Source organism: Lithobates pipiens, unplaced genomic scaffold, assembly GCF_037356315.1.
Source record: "Lithobates pipiens isolate NorthernLeopardFrog02 unplaced genomic scaffold, aLitPip1_a1.2 Scaffold_19, whole genome shotgun sequence".
NCBI lineage: Eukaryota > Metazoa > Chordata > Amphibia > Anura > Ranidae > Lithobates > Lithobates pipiens.
Window position 1 is genome coordinate 488,847,671 of NW_027507764.1, and position 23,028 is coordinate 488,870,698.

General features: G+C 44.8%; 1 protein-coding gene and 1 pseudogene across 4 annotated transcripts in view; both read right to left on the bottom strand.

Moving 5' to 3' along the window:
* RMDN1 (regulator of microtubule dynamics 1) overlaps nt 1–12,938 on the bottom strand; it is a 47,239-nt gene extending 34,301 nt beyond the window's left edge. For 2 of the 4 annotated variants that reach the window (XM_077492981.1, XM_077492980.1), the window contains exon 1: nt 12,771–12,937. In XM_077492981.1, the coding sequence (XP_077349107.1) occupies nt 12,771–12,875 (105 nt within the window). In that variant the 5' untranslated portion in view covers nt 12,876–12,937. Of the gene's footprint in view, nt 1–4,948; nt 4,978–12,770 lie in introns of those variants that run through there. The other 2 variants (XM_077492983.1, XM_077492982.1) reach the window with 2 other exon arrangements.
* A 4,922-nt stretch (nt 12,939–17,860) lies between these two features.
* LOC143998370 (ER lumen protein-retaining receptor 2 pseudogene) lies at nt 17,861–18,496 on the bottom strand (annotated as a pseudogene).
* Nucleotides 18,497–23,028: the final 4,532 nt, after the last annotated feature.

The following is a 23,028-nucleotide window of genomic DNA, read 5'->3' on the forward strand; positions in this document are numbered from 1 at the left end:
CCAAAACACATTCTGCTATTACTCCCGAGTACGGCGATACCACGTGTGAGACTTTTACACAGTGTGGCCACATACAGAGGCCCAACATGCAGGGAGCACCATCAGGCGTTCTGGAGCACCCAGGCCAATTCTGACATTTCTCTCCTACATGTAAAAATCATCATTTATTTGCTAGAAAACTACATACAATCCCAAAACATTATATATGTTTTTTTAGCAAACACCCTGGAGAATACAATGGTGGTCGTTGCAACTTTTTATCTCGCACAGTATTTGCGCAGCAATTTTTCGAATGCTTTTTTTTTTTTTTTTTTTTTTTTTTTTAATGTTTTGTGCTTAAAAAAAATAAAAAATAAAAAAAAAAACAGTAAAGTTAGCCCAATTTTTGCATAATGTGAAAGATGAAGTTACGCAGAGTAAATAGATACCCAACATGTCACTATTCAAAATTGCACACGGTCGTGGAATGGCGCCAAACGTCGCTACTTAAAAAGCCCCATAGGCGATGCTTTAAAAAATTTTTACTGGTTACATTTTTTGAGATACAGAGGAGGTCTAGGGCTAGAATTATTGCTCTCGCTCTAACGTTCGCAGTGATACCTCACATGTGTGGTTTGAACATAGTATTCTTATATGTGGGCGGGACTTACGTATGCGTTCGCTTCTGCATGCGAGCACATGGGGACAGGGGCGCTTTACATTTTTATTTTTATTTTTTATTGTTCATTTTACTTTATTTTAGTTTGACATTTTTTTTCCCCAAAAATAAATTTTTTGATCACTTTTATTCCTATTACAAGGGATGTAAACATCCCTTGTAATAGGAATATGGCATGACAGGTCCTCTTTACAGTGAGATATGGGGTCAATAAGACCCCACATCTCACCTCTAAGCTGGGAAGCCCGATAAAATAAAAAAAGAAAAGATTCTGGCTTTGATCGTATTGGCGAGTCGGTAGAAGCACCAGAGGGCGGCGAGGGATGTCTATGGCTGGGTATGTTCCGAGTATGGCTGGGTATCTTCCAAGTATGGCAATTTATGGCAGGGTATTGTAGAGTATTGGCAGGAATTGTACTGCAGAGTATTGGCGGGCACTGCAGAGTATTGGCAGGGAATTGAGGGATTAAATTTCGGTGAGCAGCGATGTGGGCACTGCAGATGCAGCCCACATCGCTGCTGACACAGATCTCTTCCCCCTCCGCTGTACTGATCGGTACAGAGAGGGGGAGGGAGGAACCGGCGTCATAACATGTCGGTTTGTTTACAAGTGATCACTCCGTCATTTGACGGAGCGATCACGTGGTAAACGGCCGCAATGAGCAATTACCGTGATCCGTGATGGACGGACCCGGCGGTCACGGATGCTCTCGATTGCGCGCCCCAGGGGGCGTGAGAGAGCGGAATTCTGGGAGGACGTCATATGATGGTCTCCCAGAGTTAAACAACCGCCCTGTAGCCGTCATTCGGCTATGGGCCGGTTTTTAAGTGGTTAAAGAACCTTTAGACCCCTTTCACACTGCGGCACTTTGTAGGCGATACAATGCTAAAAATAGTGCCTGCAAAGCGCCCTGAAATAGCCACTGCTTTGTCTCCAATGTGAAAGCCCCGAGGGCTTTCACACTGGAGCGGTGCACCAGCAGGACGGTAAAAAAAAAAAAAAGTCCTGCTAGCAGCATCTTTGGAGCGCTGAATACACCGCTCCTGCCCATTGAAATCAATGGGGAATCACAACCATACCACCGGCAAAGCGCCTCTGTGGTTTTAACCCTTTCTCGGCCGCTAGCAGGGGGTAAAACCGCTAGCGACCAAATAGTGCTGCAAATCCGATGGTAAAGCGCAGATAAAAATAGCAGCGCTTTACCGCCGACACACCCACCTCCCCAGTGTGAAAGGGGCCTAACATGAAAACAAATGTAAAAATTTACATAACATGATGTGCACATGGTATTTCTTTTATTGATTAGGAGTAAAATGTACGCAAAACGCAACACTACATGTGTATTTTCCAATGTTTTAGCCCTTTATTAAAGCCAGACTCCATGTTTTCTGTCACGTTAACCACCTCAGTACCTCATATGGATACGGTGTTGTATGACAGCGCAATTGTCATTCACAGTGTGACAGCACGGAAAGCCGAAACTTGGCCTTAACAGAAAGGGGGTGAATGTGCCCAGTAACAAAGTGGTTAAACAGTTCATCTGGACCAAGCCGGTCCAAACAAACCATTTTCTTCGCTAAATGCTGCACTGGCTCCAAGCACTGTATGAACTATATGCAACTTCAGCTACATACAGTACACAGAGCTATGTCCCAGCTGTGGGACAGAGCCTTCTCACACCCCAAACAAAATAGTCTGTATTCCGTGAATGAATATAAAATCTTCCTCTGATTGGCTGAGGAGGAGAGATGTCATACCCTCTAGCCAATCGGAGGAAGTTTTGTATTCATTCACAGAGGCTCAGCCTCTCAATGTGCCGCTGACAGCCAGAGCCAGCTGCTCCAACCCCATCCAGTCTGGTGTTTTAGGGAGCACTAGAAGGGCAGAGCAGAGAGCCAGTGACTGACAGTCTGCCCAGTGAAGACTGAGATTGGAGCGATAAGCAGTCATGTAATCACTCAGTTCTCTGCAGCGGGGGAACAGATGCAGCATCCACTTAGGCTGCTTTCACACTGGGGCGGTATTCAGGCTTTACAGCGCTAAAAATAGCGCCTGTGTAGCGCCTGAAAAAAACCGGCCCCTTTCACTCCAGTGTGAAAGCCGGAGGGCTTTCACACTGGGGCGGTGCGCTGGCAGGACAGTGAAAAAAGTCCTGCTAGCCGCATCTTCGGAGCGGTGAAGGAGCGGTGTATTCACCGCTCCTACCCATTGAAATCAATGGGACAGCGCGGCAATACCTTTGCGGGCGGGTTTAACCCTTTTTCGGCCGCTAGCGGGGGTTAAAACCACCCCGCTAGCGCCCGCAGACCGCCGCTAAAACAACGGTAAAGCGCCGCTAAAAATAGCGGCGCTTTACCGCTGACGCCCGCACGGCCCCAGTGTGAAAGCAGTCTTAGGGGAGTATGAATGTTTTTCTCTCTTTTTTTTTCAAATCCCATCCTCCTTTAAATTTTTGCATTGTCTTGCACTTTAGGATCCTGAAATGTAAGGAAACACTTTTTTTTTTTTTTTTCTAAAGGATTCTGTTTTGGCTGGAGCTCTACTTTAATCACTTGTCTACTGGGTCACTTCTTGCCCATTTTCAGCTTTCTGTGCTGTTGCACTTTGGGTACAGCGTTGCATGACTGCACAATTTGTCAAACAAAATGTTTATCTTTTGAGACAGAGCGCTTTAGTTTGGTGGTATTTAATCACTATTGGCCATTTTATTCTTTGCTAAACAAAAAAAGATGACATTAAAGCGAAGGTCCACCCTAAAATGGACCTTCTGCTCATCGGATTCCTCCCCCCCTCCGGCGCCACAATTGGCACCTTTCAGGGGGGAGGGGGGTGCAGTTACCTGGATAATCCAGGTAACTGCACCCACTTCCGGGCTAGCTCTCTGCGGAAAGGGGCGTACATTACGCCCCTTTCCGCAAGTGCCCGCCCCCTTCCGCAAGTGCCCCGCTGCCTGCTGGGAAACACACAGATCCCAGAGGCAGCGGGGACCGTCCTCATTGCGCAGCGCGGCTCGCGCATGCGCAGTAGGGAACCGGGAAATGAAGCCGAAAGGCTCCATTTCCTGATTCCCATACCCAAGATGGCGGCGGCAGCACTCGAGTGTCAATCTAGAGATCGGCTTCGGGTGCCGTCATCGCGGGCACGCTGGACAGGTAAGTGTCACTATTTTAAAAGTCAGCAGCTGCAGTATTTGTAGCTGCTGACTTTAAAAAAAAAAAAAAAAAAAAAGCGGAGTCCCGGGGACTCCCGCTTTAAAAAAAAAAAAAAAGTTTTGCTTATTTTCTGTTATAAAATTTTGTAAATAAGTAAAATTTTTCTCCTTCACTGATGAGGCTGCACCGATGATCAGTGCCCCAAATGTCAGTGTAGATTTGATGGTTATCGGCTCTCCTCATGCGCTGCCAATGTGACGAGAGGAATGCCGATAACTGGTAAATCCTGTTTACACACACAGCTGATCACGTGGTAAAGCGCCGCTGTGATTGGCTCTTTACCATGATTTGTTATCCATGATTTGTTATGGATGCACACTGCAGGGGGCACGCGAGAAGCACGATCATGCGGTGTGCGATCGTACTGTAGTGTGGTCGTGAAGAGGTTAACCATTAATGTTTTCTTAACACTAAGATCTAAGTTCCACACATACCAGACATCCAGCATGGAAGACTGCAGGAAATATCAGAAAGCCTGTACAAGATAAAAAGCTTTATAGAGACAAGCATTCCATTTTATACAGGTTACCCTCATTTATAGCATAGCATTCATTTGGCTGACATCCTCACCAAATGATAAAAGCTCTAATTCCAGACTGTATAACAACCACAGCTGCCTTTAATAGAGAGAGTTGAGTGTAGCCACAAAGGGACAGGAGGATGTTACTGGCAGAATCATCAAGAAAACATAATGGGTAAGCCCAGGGAAAAAAAAAAAAATATATAATAAAAATAAAAATAAAAACACACCTCCGCATCTAGGAACTAGAAAGCTGCAATAGAATACATTTTTGGTGTTGTGTTTAGATAAACTTTAAGAATAGTTAGCCAATCAGGCACTCAGCAAATATGCGAGTCATGCCTGGACAATCAGTGACACGTGATCCGATTGGTTACTATGTGATAATGCTGGGGAATCCATCTCTCTGTTATCACTACTGATATATTGCTAACAAATAATTTGTATAAAACCTATTACATCAGTAAATCATTATGCTTGATGTCAGATCATCCATTATAAAAAAAAAAAAAAAAAAAAAAAAAAAAAAAAAGGTACAGCTTAGTAATTCCCCTTACCTTTCCAAAATAAAGTCACCAAAACTAAAGCCAGGTGCACACAGGCCGAATGTCAGGAGAAGTTTCCAAAAAAAGCCGACAATCGGCTGTGTGTTTCAGTCTGTCGACAGAAGCCGGCCGTTTGGTCAGCTTCTGCCGGAGGAGCATGCTGGAAAACCTGCATCGACCGACTCCCAATCCCTCTCAACCAATGGTGGAGATCGCTGATCGGAGAGTTCTGGCCAGTCCCCCTGTCAGAACACAACAGCTTAGCGGGGGAGATTGCTGAACCTCACATGGTTAGTACATCGGCTCCGACCAGAGCTGACACTGAAAAAAAAATAAAAATAAAATAAAAAACACACTAATAGTATGTAGCAGGCTTTAGAGTGTTTGCATAAGAAGTTTAAAAGCAGAAGGTCATGTAAAGGGTCCACATGTTCTGTGTAATATATATCAGTTATACATTAGTAGACCGCTCTTCTATGCTGATCTTTTGTTATCAGGGGACCTTTAAACTTCAAAGATGCTCCAAAGATAACAGAGGTTACAGCCTGCAACTTGACACAATACTGACTTTTTAAGCATTTAAAGGCATATCCACACTCCAAAATAAATGTACCATATTGCAGCTTACCAGTCCCTAAGAATACTTTCACACTGGGGCGGCGAGAGCGTTGGAGGTAAAGCGGCACCTTACTGTCATTTTAGCACCACTAGCGGGGAGCGCTTTTAACCTCCATTAGCGGCCGAAGGGGTTAATACCGCCCATGTATTGCCACTGCCTAAACGTTTTGGCAGCGCTGCCCATTCGATTCAATAGGCAGGGTGGTTTAGTAACGATGTACACACCGCTCCTCCACTGCCCCAAGTATGCTGCTTGCAGGACTTTTTCTAGCATCCTGCAATCGCACCGCTCCAGTGTGAAAGCCCTCGGCCCTCACACTGGAGAGGCACTTCACAGACGCTATTTTTAGCGCTAAAACACCTCAGTGTGGAAGTGGCCTTATTGTAGTGGCTGTATTCGTTTTCTTTTTTTCAGGATTTTCTCTTTATTTTCACCTGGCACTCCTGTGAATAACACTTCCTGTCCCTGGGTGGCTACATTAAAATGGTTGTAAACTCTGTCACACCACTTTTATCTACAGGTAAGCTTATAATAAAGCTTACTTGTAGGTACCATGAATATCTCCCAAATGTGCACAGTTTGGGAGATAGTCACTGTATCCACATGTGCCGACCTCATTGACACATGTGCCTGAAAAAATGTCCTGCTGGTCCCATGCCATGACCAGAGGCTCGTGCACAGGGCCGCTGATAGGCCAGTACAACTGGCCCTGCTGTACCGGGCCTGACCAGCAGGGGGGCCCGGGCAACCTGAACTGCAAAGTAAATTTTTAATGAAAAAAAAATAAGATTCTCCTCCACCGATCATCGTCCGCACCCCCAGCCGCTCGGTAACGTTTTTTTTTTTTTTTACAGATGTGCTTAATCTGTTCTGTATGCGGCTGCAGGGAGGGGAGGGACTATTTGTTGTATTTCGGGCGTGGAAGAATACGTCTTCTGCGCCCGCTCCTCATGCTCCGCACACCGCACAAGTCCCGGCCAGCATATCCTATGGTGTTGCGGAGTGATATTCCTCTCTCTCTCTCTCCCCGCGTGAGAAGAAGTAGCAGAGTGAGAGGAGCAGAGAGAGCAGGGGCCCGGCGATCGAGCTATTGTGGACACTCAGGAAGAGGGAGAAAGTGATCTCTGCTGGGGCCAAGGCAGCTGAGCTAACAATTACACAGGTGAGGTGTATGCTTGCTTGGGGGGGGGGGGGGGGGCTTGAAGTTCAACATCTACTACTACTCTGCAATACATACCCTGACAATACTCTGCAATAAATACCCTGACAATACTCTGCAATAAATACCCTGACAATACTCTGCAATAAATACCCTGACAATACTCTGCAATACATACCCTGACAATACTCTGCAATACATACCCTGACAATACTCTGCAATACATACCCTGACAATACTCTGCAATACATACCCTGACAATACTCTGCAATACTTACCCTGACAATACTCTGCAATACTTACCCTGACAATACTCTGCAATACTTACCCTGACAATACTCTGCAATACTTACCCTGACAATACTCTGCAATACTTACCCTGACAATACTCTGCAATAAATACCCCGACAATACTCTGCAATAAATACCCCGACAATACTCTGCAATAAATACCCCGACAATACTCTGCAATAAATACCCCGACAATACTCTGCAATAAATACCCCGACAATACTCTGCAATAAATACCCCGACAATACTCTGCAATAAATACCCCGACAATACTCTGCAATAAATACCCCGACAATACTCTGCAATACATACCCCGACAATACTCTGCAATACATACCCCGACAATACTCTGCAATACATACCCCGACAATACTCTGCAATACATACCCCGACAATACTCTGCAATACATACCCCGACAATACTCTGCAATACATACCCCGACAATACTCTGCAATACATACCCCGACAATACTCTGCAATACATACCCCGACAATACTCTGCAATACATACCCCGACAATACTCTGCAATACATACCCCGACAATACTCTGCAATACATACCCCGACAATACTCTGCAATACATACCCCGACAATACTCTGCAATACATACCCTGACAATACTCTGCAATACATACCCTGACAATACTCTGCAATACATACCCTGACAATACTCTGCAATAATACCAAAAATACCATTTTATTTATTAATTAATGGTTTGTATTACATATAAATATTAAAGAGGTATGTTCTCATCTGAAAACAGTATTTCTATTGGATAATCAAACCTATAACTGGCTGGAGAAAAACAAATATCACTTGTAGACAAACCTACACTTTGTTTCAAGGCGGGGTCTGGGAGGGGCAATGGGTGGGGTCAGGGGTGGGGCTGAAGGAGGGGCCCCCGTCAGGAAGGCTGTACGGGGCCCCATGATTTCTATCAGCGGCCCTGCTCGTGCATGCAAGCCAATCACAAAGCCGGAGCCCGCAAATAACTCTGGGAGGCATTTCCGGGGTCACAGCCATGTGCGGGGACCGCTGCAACACCTTTGATCTAAGGTAAGTATTTCATAATAAACTAGTATTTGATACATACTAGCTCATTATCCCTTTGTCTTGCAGGGTTTTTTTTTTTCTTTATTGTTTAACCACTTCCCGACCAGCGCACGCCGATGTATGTCGACAGAATGGCACGGGCAGGCATATTGGCATACAGGTACGTCCAATCGTAAATGCCGCCCTGCCATCACACCACCGGCGGCGCGCTTGCGTGCTGGTTGGGACCCCCTGTGAGTCCGGTCGCGGGTCCCGCGGACTCGATCACCGCGGGCATACCCACGATCAACCTCAGGGCGGCTGAACTGGGAGATGCCGTTGTAAACATCATCTCCCCGTTCTGCCTAGCAACAAGTGATGCTGATCTCTGCGCCATGTGATTGGAGCAGAGATCAGTGTTCACTAACACAAAGCCCAGCCCCCAACAGTTAGTAACACACCCCTAGGAACACTTAACCCCTACACTGCCACCCACTGGTTAACCCCTCCACTGCCAGTGTCATTTACACAGGAATCACTGCATTTATATAGCACTGATTGCTGTATAAATGACAATGGTCCCAAAAATGTGTCAAAAATGTCCGATGTGTCCGCCATAATGTCGCAATCACAATAAAATAAAATAAAATCACTGATCGCCACCATTACTAGTAAAAAAAAAAAAAAAAAAAAAAAATTTTATAAAAATGCCATAAAACTATCCCCTATTTTGTAAACGTTATAACTTTTGCGCAAATCAATCAATAATCGCTTATTGCAATTTTTTTTACCAAAAATATGTAGAAGAACACGTATTGGCCTGAGGGAAAAAAATGTTTTTTTATATATTTTTGGGGGGTATTAGTAAAAAAGAATGCGTTTGTTTCAAAATTGTCACTCTATTTTTGTTTATAGCGCAAAAAATAAAAACCGCAGGGGTGATGAAATACCACCAAAAGAAATCTCTATTTGTGGGGGAAAAAAAACTACATCAATTTTGTTTGGGAGCCACCTCGCACGACTGCGCAATTGTCAGTTAAAGCGACAGTGCCGAATCGCAAAAAGTGGTCTGGTCTTTGGCCAGCAAAATGGTCCGGGGCTAAAGCGGTTAAAACCACTTTAAGGCCCCTTTCACACCGATACATTTTTTCCTGTATTTATACCTTTCAAGAAAGAAAAAAAAAAAACCCACAGGTAATTTTTTATTCTTTAAATCCTATAGGATGTGTTTTTACACCACTGAGCTGTGGGTGTAGTGAGTTTTGAAAAGTCCTGCAGGCTGCATCTCAGGTGGGGTTTGAAAAAGGCACCAAAAACACAGCTTCCAATTGAAATGGATGGAAATCGCACCCGCAATTTGTGTTTGAGTCATATGTCCGATTTTTCACCGGCAGGGGGTCCAAAAATGCATATGAAACACAGAAAAAGATTTTGCTACAGAGCAGTGTGAAAGGGGCCTTAGGCTGGGTTCACACTGCTGCGGTGATGAGATCGGATGTGATTCGCACCGCACTGCAAATCACATGCGATGCGAGATCAGCCATACAGATAGTATGGCTGAATTCGCATTGCATCCGGCCCAAACTCACACAGGACCCTTTTTTTGGTCCGCAGCAGAAGTGGATCGCATGGGTGTTCACAACATGCGATCCGATTCCTGTCCGAGTTTGCAGATCGCACTGCGATATGCGAACTGATCTGGGGGTCTCATTAACGTTTCACTGACACTCCCAGCAGTTCGCATAGGGCAGTGTGAACTGCCGCCGGTAGGCATGCGATGCGGGGAACCCGCAGCGGATTCGCAGCGTTCCCGCATTGCTGCAGTGTGAACCCAGCCTTACTCTTGCACTGCGTTCATGGTTATGCCCTGTACACATGATCAGAAAATCGTATGGAAAATACTGCTTTCTAATTGATCGTACGATAATCGGATTGTTCATACAGAGCTTTCAAGAGCCGATCAGGACAGTTCATCCGATATTATTCTATCGGACATGCACAGAATTTTTTTTTTTTACGATGTCAGATTGTACGATTTTCGTTTAATCTGAACAGCTATCATTCGAAAATGCAATACAAATGCATTACAACACATGACATGACTTCCGAATTTTTTTTTTTTTCTGTTGTGCGGGAATTTGTGACTTTAGTAAACTCAGATTTGATCTGAGATTAGAATGCAATAAAAAACAGACGATCATTCCTCTGATAATCTCATCATGTGTATAGGGCATTAGAGTCATAGTTGTTAACAAGGATGGACTTCAAACAAGTCTACCTTCCTTCATCACTATTATAAGGAGGATTGATGGAATCAACAGATACTTTCTGTACCTGCTGAAAATGGAAGTTTAGTTCGTGTGGCACTTTCCTGTAGCACCCATATATAATCACCAAGGATTTCTACACCTCTGCATGGGAGGAGGACATTGACAAGCAACCTTTGCCTACCCACCCAAGCAGCTCACAGACATTAGCTGAAAATCTCACAAGCGCTCAGTTTTCAGCCAGATACAATGTAATAAATTATGAAGCACTATTGACCGAGGTTAATCATGAGGAAAGTCGCACAACATCTTGTCCTATTAGTTTTGGTTTTTGCCTCCCCCATCCATCCATCCATGGGGTAAAATGATTGCTCTCACTGTGCTGGAGACTGCTGTCATTATTCCTTAAGCCCCATACACACTATCAGATTATCTGCTGAGTTTTTCCTTCAGATTTACCAAAACCATATAATATGAGGACAAACCTTAGGAGTTTCAATGTGTATGCAATCAGGCAGACCCTTCTACTACATGGTTTTGGTAAATCTGAAGGAAAAACTCAGCAGATAATCTGATAGTGTGTATGGGGCTTTATGGGTAGTTGACTAGTGCCACCTAGTGTCTCTGGCATAATCTCATATATAAAATAGAAAGGGACAGGGGAATCTCTGTCCCCAGTCCCTTTCTGTGTCTCAAAAGGGATTCACCAAAGCCCCCCCCCCCCCCCCCCCACAGGGCTGATAATAAATAAAGAATTGTAATAAATATGCAAGAGGTAAAATTGTAACAATAAAATAAAAAAAAAAATAAAAAAAAAAAAGGGGGGGGGGGGCAGCATCAGCAAGTATCAGTACTTGTGCTCAGTCTTAAAAAAAAAAAAGTGGCATCGGTGCAACCCTAAAATATACACACACACAGTTGTGCTCAAAAGTTTTTATACTCTGGCAGAAATTGTGAAAATATTGAAAAAAAAATGACTGCTCATGCCAACAAAAACTGCCTTATTTAAAAGGGGTGTTTCAGCTGAATTTTTTTTTTTTTTTTTAAGTCAGCAGGTACAAACACTGTAGCTCCCGACTTTTAATAAGGACACTTGCCTGTCCCAGGGTCCAGCGATGCGGGGGGATTGAAGCCTATCCAGGGCGCCCATGATGTCGTGCCTCATATTGTGTCCTGGTGCTGCTATCATCACTAAGGGAAACAGGCAGTGGAGACTTGTGGCTTCACTGCCCGTTACCTACTGTGCATGCGCGCAGCTCTTTGTGAATGGGGTGCGCTGTGTTCTGGGACACACACAGTTCCCAGAACACAGCGTGCCCCATTCCCCAGAAGACAACGCGAGGAGGAGAAAAGACTGAAGATCACCGCAGAGTAGGAAGACTGCCTTGCAACAAGAGTTTCTGGCAAGTTAAAAAAATATTTATTTTTTTACAGAATATTAATGCCATTTTTTTTTTTTTTTTTTTTTTTTTTTTTAGGGTGGTCCTCCACTTTAAGGATAGCAATCACAAAGTAATTGTCACACTGAAAAAATAAAACTAAAAATAAAAAAGGGAAGACAAAAAAAAAAACCCACTCTGTTAGTGAGCCTGATCACTGCCACACCAGTTATATGACAAAGCTGTACAGCACTGGATAAAATATGTAGAAAAAATATATAAAAAATAAAAGTGAAAACACATTCCCGCCCCCCCCCATTTCTTCATTTTCCACAAAAATAAATTACAATTTCAAAACACTCGCCATGCCTCTTACTAAATACCCTGGACTGTCTACTGTCCAAAAAGGGGTCACTACTGTCCTGACATTTTCTGGCCCCAAGAAGTGAGATAAGCCATCAGTATTGATCATTTTTCAGATATATACACATCATAATTAGTTGGATATGTATAAACACACACACACACACACACACACACACACACACACACACACACACACACACACACACCATTTGGTTTTCACCATTCATTTCACACAAACCAATATACACTTATTAGGGTTTTCTTTATTTTTTTTCAACCAAAGACATATAACAGGATACATTTTGGCCCAAATTTACTACAAGATTGTTAAATTCCACACACACACAATTTTATTTTTTTTTGGGGGGGGGGGTGTTTTATTCGTATTGCAAAGAAATAAAAATGCAGGAGGTGATTAAATACCACCATAATAAAGCTCCATTTGTGTGAAAAAAATACAAATGTAATGTGTGTACGGTGTAGCATGACCGCTCAATTGTCATATAAAGTAGTGCAGTGCTGAACAGCAATAAATGCCATGAATGGGGGTAAACCTTGTGGAGGTGAAGGGGTTAATCCCTATACATATCAGCCAGTCCTCTCAGTAGTATAATGAGGGGGATCCGGTGATGATAGGATGTAGTGTTTGGAGCTCCCTCACATCTCCAGTACACTCTCTACAACCCATGACAAGGACACCCACACCGAGCCCGCTCACCTCGCCCTGTGCAGCCCTGGAGTAGCTCCTGCCGGTGGACCGGGTGAGCGGGGTGTGAAGGCGCTGTACCCAGCTCCGCAGAAAGCTTCGAGCCCTATTCGCCATCGTCCTGTCAGTCTGCTATCTCTGCACTATACTCACTTCAAATTCTTCCTCCCCTACACTGTAACTCATATCCCCGCCCTCTTCCCCGCAACTCATTCCCCACTTCCGTCCAGGCTGACAGCCGTGTCTGTCTTCATTTCCGCCACACGTCCCCACTTCCGCCGGAGTTTAGTCTGATTAGGCGACTGGTCAGAATGTGTAACCCCGCACTCCTCTACAGTAATTCCTTACTAAGCATACACTGAGAAGGGGGAAAGCGGACATCTTGTTACACCCACAGGAGTTTTGCATTTTACACGTATTTTTTACCAGTAAAGTGAGTTTATATAGTGAAATACAATACTTAGAATTCTGTCTGAATGTTTAGATGTTTTATTTTAAAAGCAGCGATCTTCTGTCAGATTAGCAAACCTGTGAGATAGGCAGGCTTGCCGCTGCTTTTAAAATTCAACATCTGATCAGTCAGATGGAGTTCTAAGTACTGTATTTCACTATATAAACTCACTGTACTGTTAAAAATAAGTGTAACATGCAAAACTCCGGTGGGTGTAAAAAGATGTCCGCTTTCCCCCTTCTCACTGTAAACATAACTACTATCTCGGATTTGGAACAATGTCCCCCTTTCCACTTATTTGTCCCTCATTTTGCTCTGATCTATATAGTTGTATATAAAATGCACTGTTTATCTATCAAAAAGTGTTTTCCAGCGCTAAACCTTTTATCTGATTTCTAAATTGCTGCATTTGTACATTCCAAAGCCCAATATAAAGGAATATTCATAGTTGCCAACTGTCCCATATTTCCCAGGACACTCCCGGATTAGGACCCTTGTCCCGATTTAATTTTGTCCCGGGAAATTTGGTTATTCGGGATTTTTCACCGCCGGCTGCCATGCCAGTCTGGATGTCGGGGGCAGTCTAGATGTCGGGGGGCCAGTCTGGGTGTCAGGGGCAGTCTGGATGTCAAAGGGGGGACCAGTCTGGATGTCAGAGGGGGGCCAGTCTGGATGTCAGGGGCAGTCTAGATGTCGGGGGGCCAGTCTGGATGTCAGAGGGGGGGCCAGTCTGGATGTCAGAGAGGGGCCAGTCTGGATGTCAGAGAGGGGCCAGTCTGGATGTCAGAGAGGGGCCAGTCTGGATGTCAGAGAGGGGCCAGTCTGGATGTCAGAGAGGGGCCAGTCTGGATGTCAGAGAGGGGCCAGTCTGGATGTCAGAGAGGGGCCAGTCTGGATGTCAGAGAGGGGCCAGTCTGGATGTCAGAGAGGGGCCAGTCTGGATGTCAGAGAGGGGCCAGTCTGGATGTCAGAGGGGGGCCAGTCTGGATGTCAGAGGGGGGCCAGTCTGGATGTCAGAGGGGGGCCAGTCTGGATGTCAGAGGGGGGCCAGTCTGGATGTCAGAGGGGGGCCAGTCTGGATGTCAGAGGGGGGCCAGTCTGGATGTCAGAGGGGGGCCAGTCTGGATGTCAGAGGGGGGCCAGTCTGGATGTCAGAGAGGGGGCAGTCTGGATGTCAGAGAGGGGGCAGTCTGGATGTCAGAGGGGCACCAGATGTACGGAGGACTGATGGGGACACCAGATGTTAGGAGGACTGATGGTAACACCAGATGTAAGGAGGACTGATGGGGACACCAGATGTAAGGAGGACTGATGGGGACACCAGATGTAAGGAGGGGCTCCGCTGATAGAGACACAGATGTGAGGAAGGCTGCTCTGATGGGGCACCTGATGTAAGGAGGGACTCTGCTGGGGGCAGCTGATGGCATCTGGTGGCAGGCAACGTGGCTAGTGACACGCTCATGGCTCCCACTGATTCTGCATTATGGTGAGTGTAATGATGTAATAATAGAAATAATGCGCTTCAATCATCCTGACACCATAACAATCATAGTGCCAGGATGATTGAAGCGCTAACACCAGGTATTTGGAGTATCTTTATCTGCCGATTGTCAAACTCTGGAAAACACATATTGCTATTGTGGTGTAGGATCTGGGGCTGCCATCCCTCCACCCCCCTCCCTTTCCCTCTCCACCCCACATTCATCTCAGACTCTAACCATACCCCTTTGAGCCACGACCATGTAAGCCACACCCCCTATTTTACGTAAACCACGCCCATATTTCGCACCACATTTTCCCCTTTTCCCATGCCACACCTATAACCACATGCCCCACCCCTAATTATAATACAACTCCGCCTACAGCCAAAAAAGTGTCCCAGAATTTTTTTTTACAATGTTGGCAACTATGGTACAACGCTCCTTCACTGCTCCAAAGATGCTGCTAGCAGGACTTTTTTTTTTACTGTCCTGCCAGGGCACCGCTCCAGTGTGAAAGCCCCAGGCTTTCACATTGGAGACACAGCAGCAACTCTTTCAGGGCACTTTGCAGGTGCTATTTTTAGCACTGTAGCGCCTGCAAAGTGCCCCAGTGTGAAAGGGGTCTTAGGCATGTGCGTCCACAGAACTTTTTCCAAGGGGGGGCATCATTTCAAGGCTACTCATGCTCCGCCCCTTTTCGACAATCTCATGAAAATCTTTCCACTGGTAATACATATGTGTTATATAACAGATAATTCATCTTCACTTTGTATTGGAAGTTACTCTGGCGGCTGTGTTCCATGCCCATATAGCCTAGAGAATGTACATCTTTTTACATTGCAATACATCTGTTGTGGCCATATTTTGATCTCATGATGTTACTGTATAGGCTGTTTTCATCAAGATAAAAAGAAAGGGGGGCAGGAGAGTGTGGTGGTGGAGGAGAGCACGGGGGGGGGGGGGCAGGAGAGTGTGGTGGTGGAGGAGAGCACTGGGGGGGGGCAGGAGAGTGTGGTGGTGGAGGAGAGCACTGGGGAGGGGGGGCAGGATAGTGCGGTGGTGGAGGAGAGCACTGGGGGGGCAGGAGAGTGTGGTGGTGGAGGAGAGCACTGGGGGGGCAGGAGAGTGTGGTGGTGGAGGAGAGCACTGGGGAGGGGGGGCAGGAGAGTGCGGTGGTGGAGGAGAGCATTGGGGGGGCAGGAGAGTGTGGTGGTGGAGGAGAGAACTGGGGAGGGGGGGGCAGGAGAGTGCGGTGGTGGAGAGCACTGCAGCCCCCCCCCCCGATCCTCCTATCCAGGCACTGTGGCACGGATAGGCATCTACTCCTCTGGATCACAGCGCTGGATGGCTGGGTTCGGCGGCCGCTCTGTAACACAGTCCCACGCCCCCAGACCGGCTCATGTGATAGGCAGAATGTGATTCTCTCTACTATCACACAAGCTGGTCTGGAGGGGGCAGGACTGTGTTAAAGAGCGGCCATCGAACACAGTCATCCAGCGCTGTGATCCAGAGGAGAGAGCGGAGGATGCAGCATGGCGGCGGCGGCAACACCTTGGGGATTCCAGGGGGGGGCACTTGACCCCCCTTGCCCCCTGCTGCGGACGCCCATGTTGTACTCCCTTATATATGGACTCCTCAGGCCACCAATTTTGCCTTAAAAGAGTTGATGTGTGCCCTGGGGGCCAAAGGCTTCGCCAATTTCAGCAGTTTCTCCAGCATTGCCTTCCTCTTTATTTGGTTATGATCCCTAATAAAGGGTTTTTTTGTGAAAAAGAAATACTTGCCTATGTGTTTTACTTCAAAAAGGACAGTTTATTTGTGAGTAGGCAGGTACATTTCAAAAATACAAAGTCAAATTAACAAAGGACACCAACACCAAACAACCTCCTCGAGATTAAAAAATAAAATAAAAAGATAATAATGGTGTTGTGGTAACTTGACACACAAAACACACACAAAAAAAAATAGGGAGATCACCAAAAAAAAAAAAAAATACAACAGGAGATCTTGATAAAAAAACAAACAAATTAAAAATATTAAAACATAAAAAAAAAATTGGGAGATCTGACGAATAAAAATATTATATTCATGAAATCACGAGAAATAATAAAGAAAAAAGTTTGAGAAGTCTGTGTGAATATGAGCAGCAAAACTTCATTCTTCTAACATTATAAAGAAAAAGAGAATGCGCTGCATTAAACAATTTCTAACATTGCAGCGTGACGAATGTGCTATATCCATTATGAACGCTAGTTTTACCAGACCGAGCGCTTCCGTCTCGTAATTTATTCTGAGCATTCTTTGTGCATCGTTATTGTCTACACATGATTGGAATTTAGGCAATCGAATTTTGTTGTGGGAAAATTTTAGATCCAGCTCCCAAACTTTGTGTGTCGGAGATTTCGATGGAAAAAGTCAGATGGAGCCCACACATGGTCGGAATTTCCGACAATAAGCTCTGATCGCACATTTTCCATCGTAAAGTCTCACCGTGTGTACGGGGCATAAGGCTTGATTTCTTTTTTTTTTTTTTCTCTGTGATCCACATGCTTTATTTGCAAACATATTTAATCAAGGTGACTTAAATGGATGGAAAAGCACTGGAAATTAGTCCTTGACAGATGTGCTGATTTCAGAATAAGAAGTGGAATAAATTAATAGTGGAATGACTTGGATATTGGGATTTCTTTGGGTTTGTTTGAAGAAAACAGACTACAAACAACCAAAAATGTAAAATTAAACAACTTTTGAAAAACCAAGCCTTTGGAGAGGGGGGAGAGAACCTTGCATTTGAACCTAGTTTTGAACTCACCAAAAAGTCACTTTCACAGCCACGGAACTGAAACTGTGCAATGGATCTATTATTACAGTATACGGTTTTCATGTAAAAAAATCTTTATACATCATTAAAAAAAAAAAAAAAAAAAAACAAGGAAGGCAAGATGCATAAATCAAATCAGCTGGTTGGTCAGATTCATCTTGAGAAGCCAATTTGCTGTTGGAAAGGCCATCATGCCACTTTATTCTGTGCCTCTCCGGCAGCAAAGAAGGCAGTTCTGTATATAAAAAGTATTCTATTTGACTCTGCGTCATGCATCCTATGACTTTGCTCAAAGAATTGTTCTGTCCAAGTGGTGTGGAGGACAGCTGCTGGTCCCAATCTTTGCCACTTATGCTGGAAAACCCAGCTTCTTCCCCTTTAGTAATTTCGTCAGTAAAAGAAGTCACAATACAGGATGACAGGATGGTCTGTACCATGCCTGTAACAATGGCAATCGGGTCAAAGAAGTCTTTAAAAGCGTAATGACAAATCCAGATGGAGATACAAGGCACGGTACAAGCCCAAGAAGAATAAATAATGAGTAGTGATTGTCTCCGCTTCACCTGTTTTACTAGTCATGAAGAGTTGAGGCAAGATGGCCACAGACTCCAGCTAAATAAAAAAAGGTCCATATGATCTCAAGGGGAGAGAAGTCATGATTGACAAAGACAGACAATCCACCAACAGGAACGATGAGAAATTTACTTTGAATGTGTCATGATTTCCATCATAGGCAGCCTTGAACTTCATGTATATGAGATAAACTGTTGCATATACCCAACCAAGTAGATCAACTCCATAAAAGTGTTGTAGAGTGAAAGGAATGAATTGAAGAGATCAAAGGTACCGAGTGGTAAACACCAGGGCAAACAGAAGCTGACTTTCCATAAATATCGACACAGGATCGGCTCTTCCAGATCTTCAGCAATAGGATGATGATGGCTGGCAGATAGGACAAGTCCCCGTTGAATCTGAAGATGTTCATGGTGTGCCAAGAGGTGGGTGATCAGGGGGTTAAGACCGGGCACAGGTGACCCAGGGCCGCGGAGACTGCCTCTGACGCTGCAATCCGTAAACCTCAATATCAACGTGCAGTCGGAGGGCTGCAAAAATGTGCATCTCTGCCATCTGCCACCCCGCCCCCAAATTGCAATATGCAGCGGATAGGGGTTACATGCTGTCGTTGCAATACTTCGCACCCACAGCAAAGTTTACACCAAACACTAGCAAATGGAAAACCCTCTTCAATCGTGTGCAATGTACACGGCTGTGGCACGTTTGTTAAAATAGGCAGTGAGGAGACATTGCATGGCTTCCTCCCCACCTACAGTAGCTTCTGAAGTGTGATCCAAATGCAGATCAGGCTTCAGAGGAAACTGATATTTAGACACAGATATACAGTGCCTTGCGAAAGTATTCGGCCCCCTTGAACTTTTCAACCTTTTGCCACATTTCAGGCTTCAAACATAAAGATATAGAATTTTTATTTTTTGTGAAGAATCACCAACAAGTGGGACACAATTGTGAAGTGGAACGAAATCTATTGGATTTTTGAAACTTTTTTTAACTAATAAAAAAATGAAAAGTGGGGCGTGCAAAATTATTGGGCCCCCTTGCGTTAATACTTTGTAGAGCCACCTTTTGCTGCGATTACAGCTGCAAGTCGCTTGGGGTATGTCTCTATCAGTTTTGCACATCGAGAGACTGAAATTCTTGCCCATTCTTCCTTGCAAAACAGCTCGAGCTCAGCGAGTTTGGATGGAGAGCGTTTGTGAACAGCAGTTTTCAGCTCTTTCCACAGATTCTCGATTGGATTCAGGTCTGGACTTTGACTTGGCCATTCTAACACCTGGATACGTTTATTTGTGAACTATTCCTTTGTAGATTTTGCTGTATGTTTGGGATCATTGTCTTGTTGGAAGATAAATCTCCGTCCCAGTTTCAGGTCTTTTGCAGACTCCAACAGGTTTTCATCCAGAATGGTCCTGTATTTGGCTGCATCCATCTTCCCCTCAATTTTAACCATCTTCCCTGTCCCTGCTGAAGAAAAGCAGGCCCAAACCATGATGCTGCCACCACCATGTTTGACAGTGGGAATGGTGTGTTGAGGGTGATGAGCTGTGTTGCTTTTACGCCAAACATATCGTTTTGCATTGTGGGCAAAAAGTTCGATTTTGGTTTCATCTGACCAGAGCACCTTCTTCCACATGTTTGGTGTGTCTCCCAGGTGGCTTTTGGCAAACTTTAGACGAGAATTTTTATGGATATCTTTGAGAAATGGCTTTCTTCTTGCCCCTCTTCCATAAAGGCCAGATTTGTGCAGTGTACGACTAATTGTTGTCCTATGGACAGACTCTCCCACCTCAGCTGTAGTTCTCTGCAGTTCATCCGGAGTGATCATGGGCCTCTTGGCTGCATCTCGGATCAGTCTTCTCCTTGTCTGAGCTGAAAGTTTAGAGGGACGGCCAGGTCTTGGTAGATTTGCAGTGGTCTGATACTCCTTCCATTTCAAAATGATCGCTTGCACAGTGCTCCTTGGGATGTTTAAAGCTTAGGAAATCTTTTTGTATCCAAATCCGGCTTTAAACTTCTCCACAACAGTATTACGGACCTGCCTGGTGTGTTCCTTGGTCTTCATGATGCTCTCTGCGCTTTCAACAGAACCCTGAGACTATCACAGACCAGGTGCATTTATACAGAGACTTGATTACACACAGGTGGATTCTATTTATCACCATCAGTCATTTAGGACAACATTGGATCATTCAGAGAGCCTCGCTGAACTTCTGGAGTGAGTTTGCTGCACTGAAAGTAAAGGGGCCGAATAATTTTGCACACACCACTTTTCAGTTTTTTATTTGCTAAAAAAGTTTAAAATATCCAATAGATTTCGTTCCACTTCACAATTGTGTCCCACTTGTTGGTGATTCTTCACAAAAAATTAAAATTTTATATCTTTATGTTTGAAGCCTGAAATGTGGCAAAAGGTTGAAAAGTTCAAGGGGGCCGAATACTTTCGCAAGGCACTGTAAATCTACCCCAACACAACTACTCCTTTTGTGTCAGTGACATGAAAATGGAAAATTTGTTCAAATACTTACAGTAAAATTCCTTCCCTGGAGCTAATTCTTGGCAGCACACATGTGGAAGTATGCTGCCACGTTGGTGCCAGGAAAGAAGTGGTCATGCTCCACTGTATTCTGGGATTGCTACATTATGCCTATCCCAGGAGGCAGTGTGTCCCCAAAGGTATTCACATGCAGCAAGATGCAGTGCATGAGCAGAACAGATGCACACTTGCAGCACATGTGCAGATGAGTTTCCAACTTTTTGAGATGGGAACGAAGGACAATTATCAGCAAAAGTATGTAGGCATAGGACACACCACCTTAAAAGGAGAATTATATTATTATTAGTTGAACCCACAAGTGCTTCTTTTTACAACTATTCCTTTATACTAGCTTTTGAAATTTACAAAATGTAGCAATTTAGAAAGTGAATAAAAGGTTTAGCACTGTGAAACACTTTTTGAAATATAAAAAGTGCATTTTATATACAATATAGATCAGACCAAAGTGAGGGACACGTGAGGAGGAAAGAGCGATGGAGGGACATTGTTCCAAATCAGGGAGAGTCCCTCGAAATCAGGGACAGTTGGGAGCTATGCACATGTGCACAAACACTGTGAACCACTTACTATAGTGCAGGATTTTGAAAGCTGGTGACGTGGACAAGGGGGAAATATACCTTCCAAGGCATCTCCTATAAAATACGAATCCCCTCCACTCATGTGTAGCGGATGAAATTTTGGACAAAATGTCATACGCATGTAAATTTAGTTTTTGCTTCAGAACAGTAGGGGTTCTGAGGGTTAATTACGTAGGTTGGCCTTGACATCAGTCTGGCCGGGCTGTGTTGGAAGTTCTGCCTGGTCATGTGAGCAGTGAGGTGCACATGACAGGCCAGAACCAGGCCTGGTTGGACGTTTTGAGTATCAACCTTCTCGGAACCAATCAGTGGGAGTACCGGGCCCCGCTGAGGAGTCTGGGAGGGGGTACTTAAGATGTGTGGGTCACGTGTTTCGGGGAGAGGAGTTCGTGAGGCCGTGTGGTCTGTTTTGGTTCCAGGACTGGGGTAGCCCCGTGAGGGGTCCCGGTCACGGGGTGTTCGACATCCCGCAACATGATCCTGTTGGATGCCCCCAGTAGACCCGCCTGATCTGAGGTGGGGATCCGTCTGTTCCCGAGTCTTGGAACCTGCTGGTCCGAGGCACAGTAACTGAGGATTCAAGGTATCCGGGTGTGCTCTCGGCTTGGAGAGGTGCCACAGCTCATGGAAGTGACCGGGGGAGGACTCTTCGGAGGAGGGCCGACAAGTGGCATCCTGAGAAGTGCCTGGTTACCGAGTTGGGAAGGACATTGACGAATTCACGTTTTTTTCCAGTACCATTGAAGAGACAGAGAACGTTCCAGGTACTGAGAAATTTTTTTCCTGTTCACCCTTAGCTACAACTTGTACACGTTCATAGGATTGTTTCAAGTTTTGAGTCAACGTGCTGACTGCCATGATCTCTGGCTAGAGATCTGTTCAGCCTTGAAGTACCCAGCTGCGAGTGGCTACTCTCTGGGTGGAATTAGAGACTTTGCTAGACTTGCAGTTCAAGGTGCCTGAGTTCTTCACCCGTGCCCTCTGTTCACATGAGAGACTGTGTTATTGGATGTTACTACCGCAAAATAAAACCTTTAAAAAAAAAAAAAGGACTTTATCCGTGTCAGCGTTCAAGCCCTTGGGTATCAATCCTGGGAACCCCTAGACATGGAAGGGCAGGCCAAGAGGAGGTAACTGGTAAGCCCAATATGTCAAGGCCGGCCTGCAAGGGTTATGGCCGCTACACATGTAATGGAGCTAAAGAGAAAAGAATGTGTTTTTAGTTCTGTGAATAACCCATAAAGTGGGTAATTCACAGTATCGCCAATAAAAATAAAGGAAAGAAAGCCTAAAAAGAAAGAAAGAAAACAAATGTAGTCACTGCTTCTAAGGACTGCTAAGCTGCAATTAAATAACATTTTTGTTTTTGAGTTTATTTAAAGTGCATACTGTACTTGTTTGCAGTAATTAGAGACAATTTCTAAACTACTGCTTCCAACCTCAAGAGGGCAGCAGACCCCAACGATTTTCCTATAGTTACTGCCCATCTAATACTAGACAAAGTAACAGGTTCTTTATACAGAAGGCAGTATAAACAGTCAGTGCTTACATTCTCTCGCTTCCCTACCACCCTGATGCTATATTAAAGCCCCATGAAGACTTGTATAAGGCTGGCTACACACTAGTAGATTGTCACACAAAATGTAGGTAGCAATCTCATTCGTTACTATGTGGCTGGTTCACATCTATGTGCATTTTTATAAAAAGGACTAGTAAGATATTTGTACTTTTACTCTGCTTAAAGGGGACCTTCAGTCATTTTTTTCAACTTTCCATTCTTCAGCCCTTGTAGTTTTAACTTTGGATAGT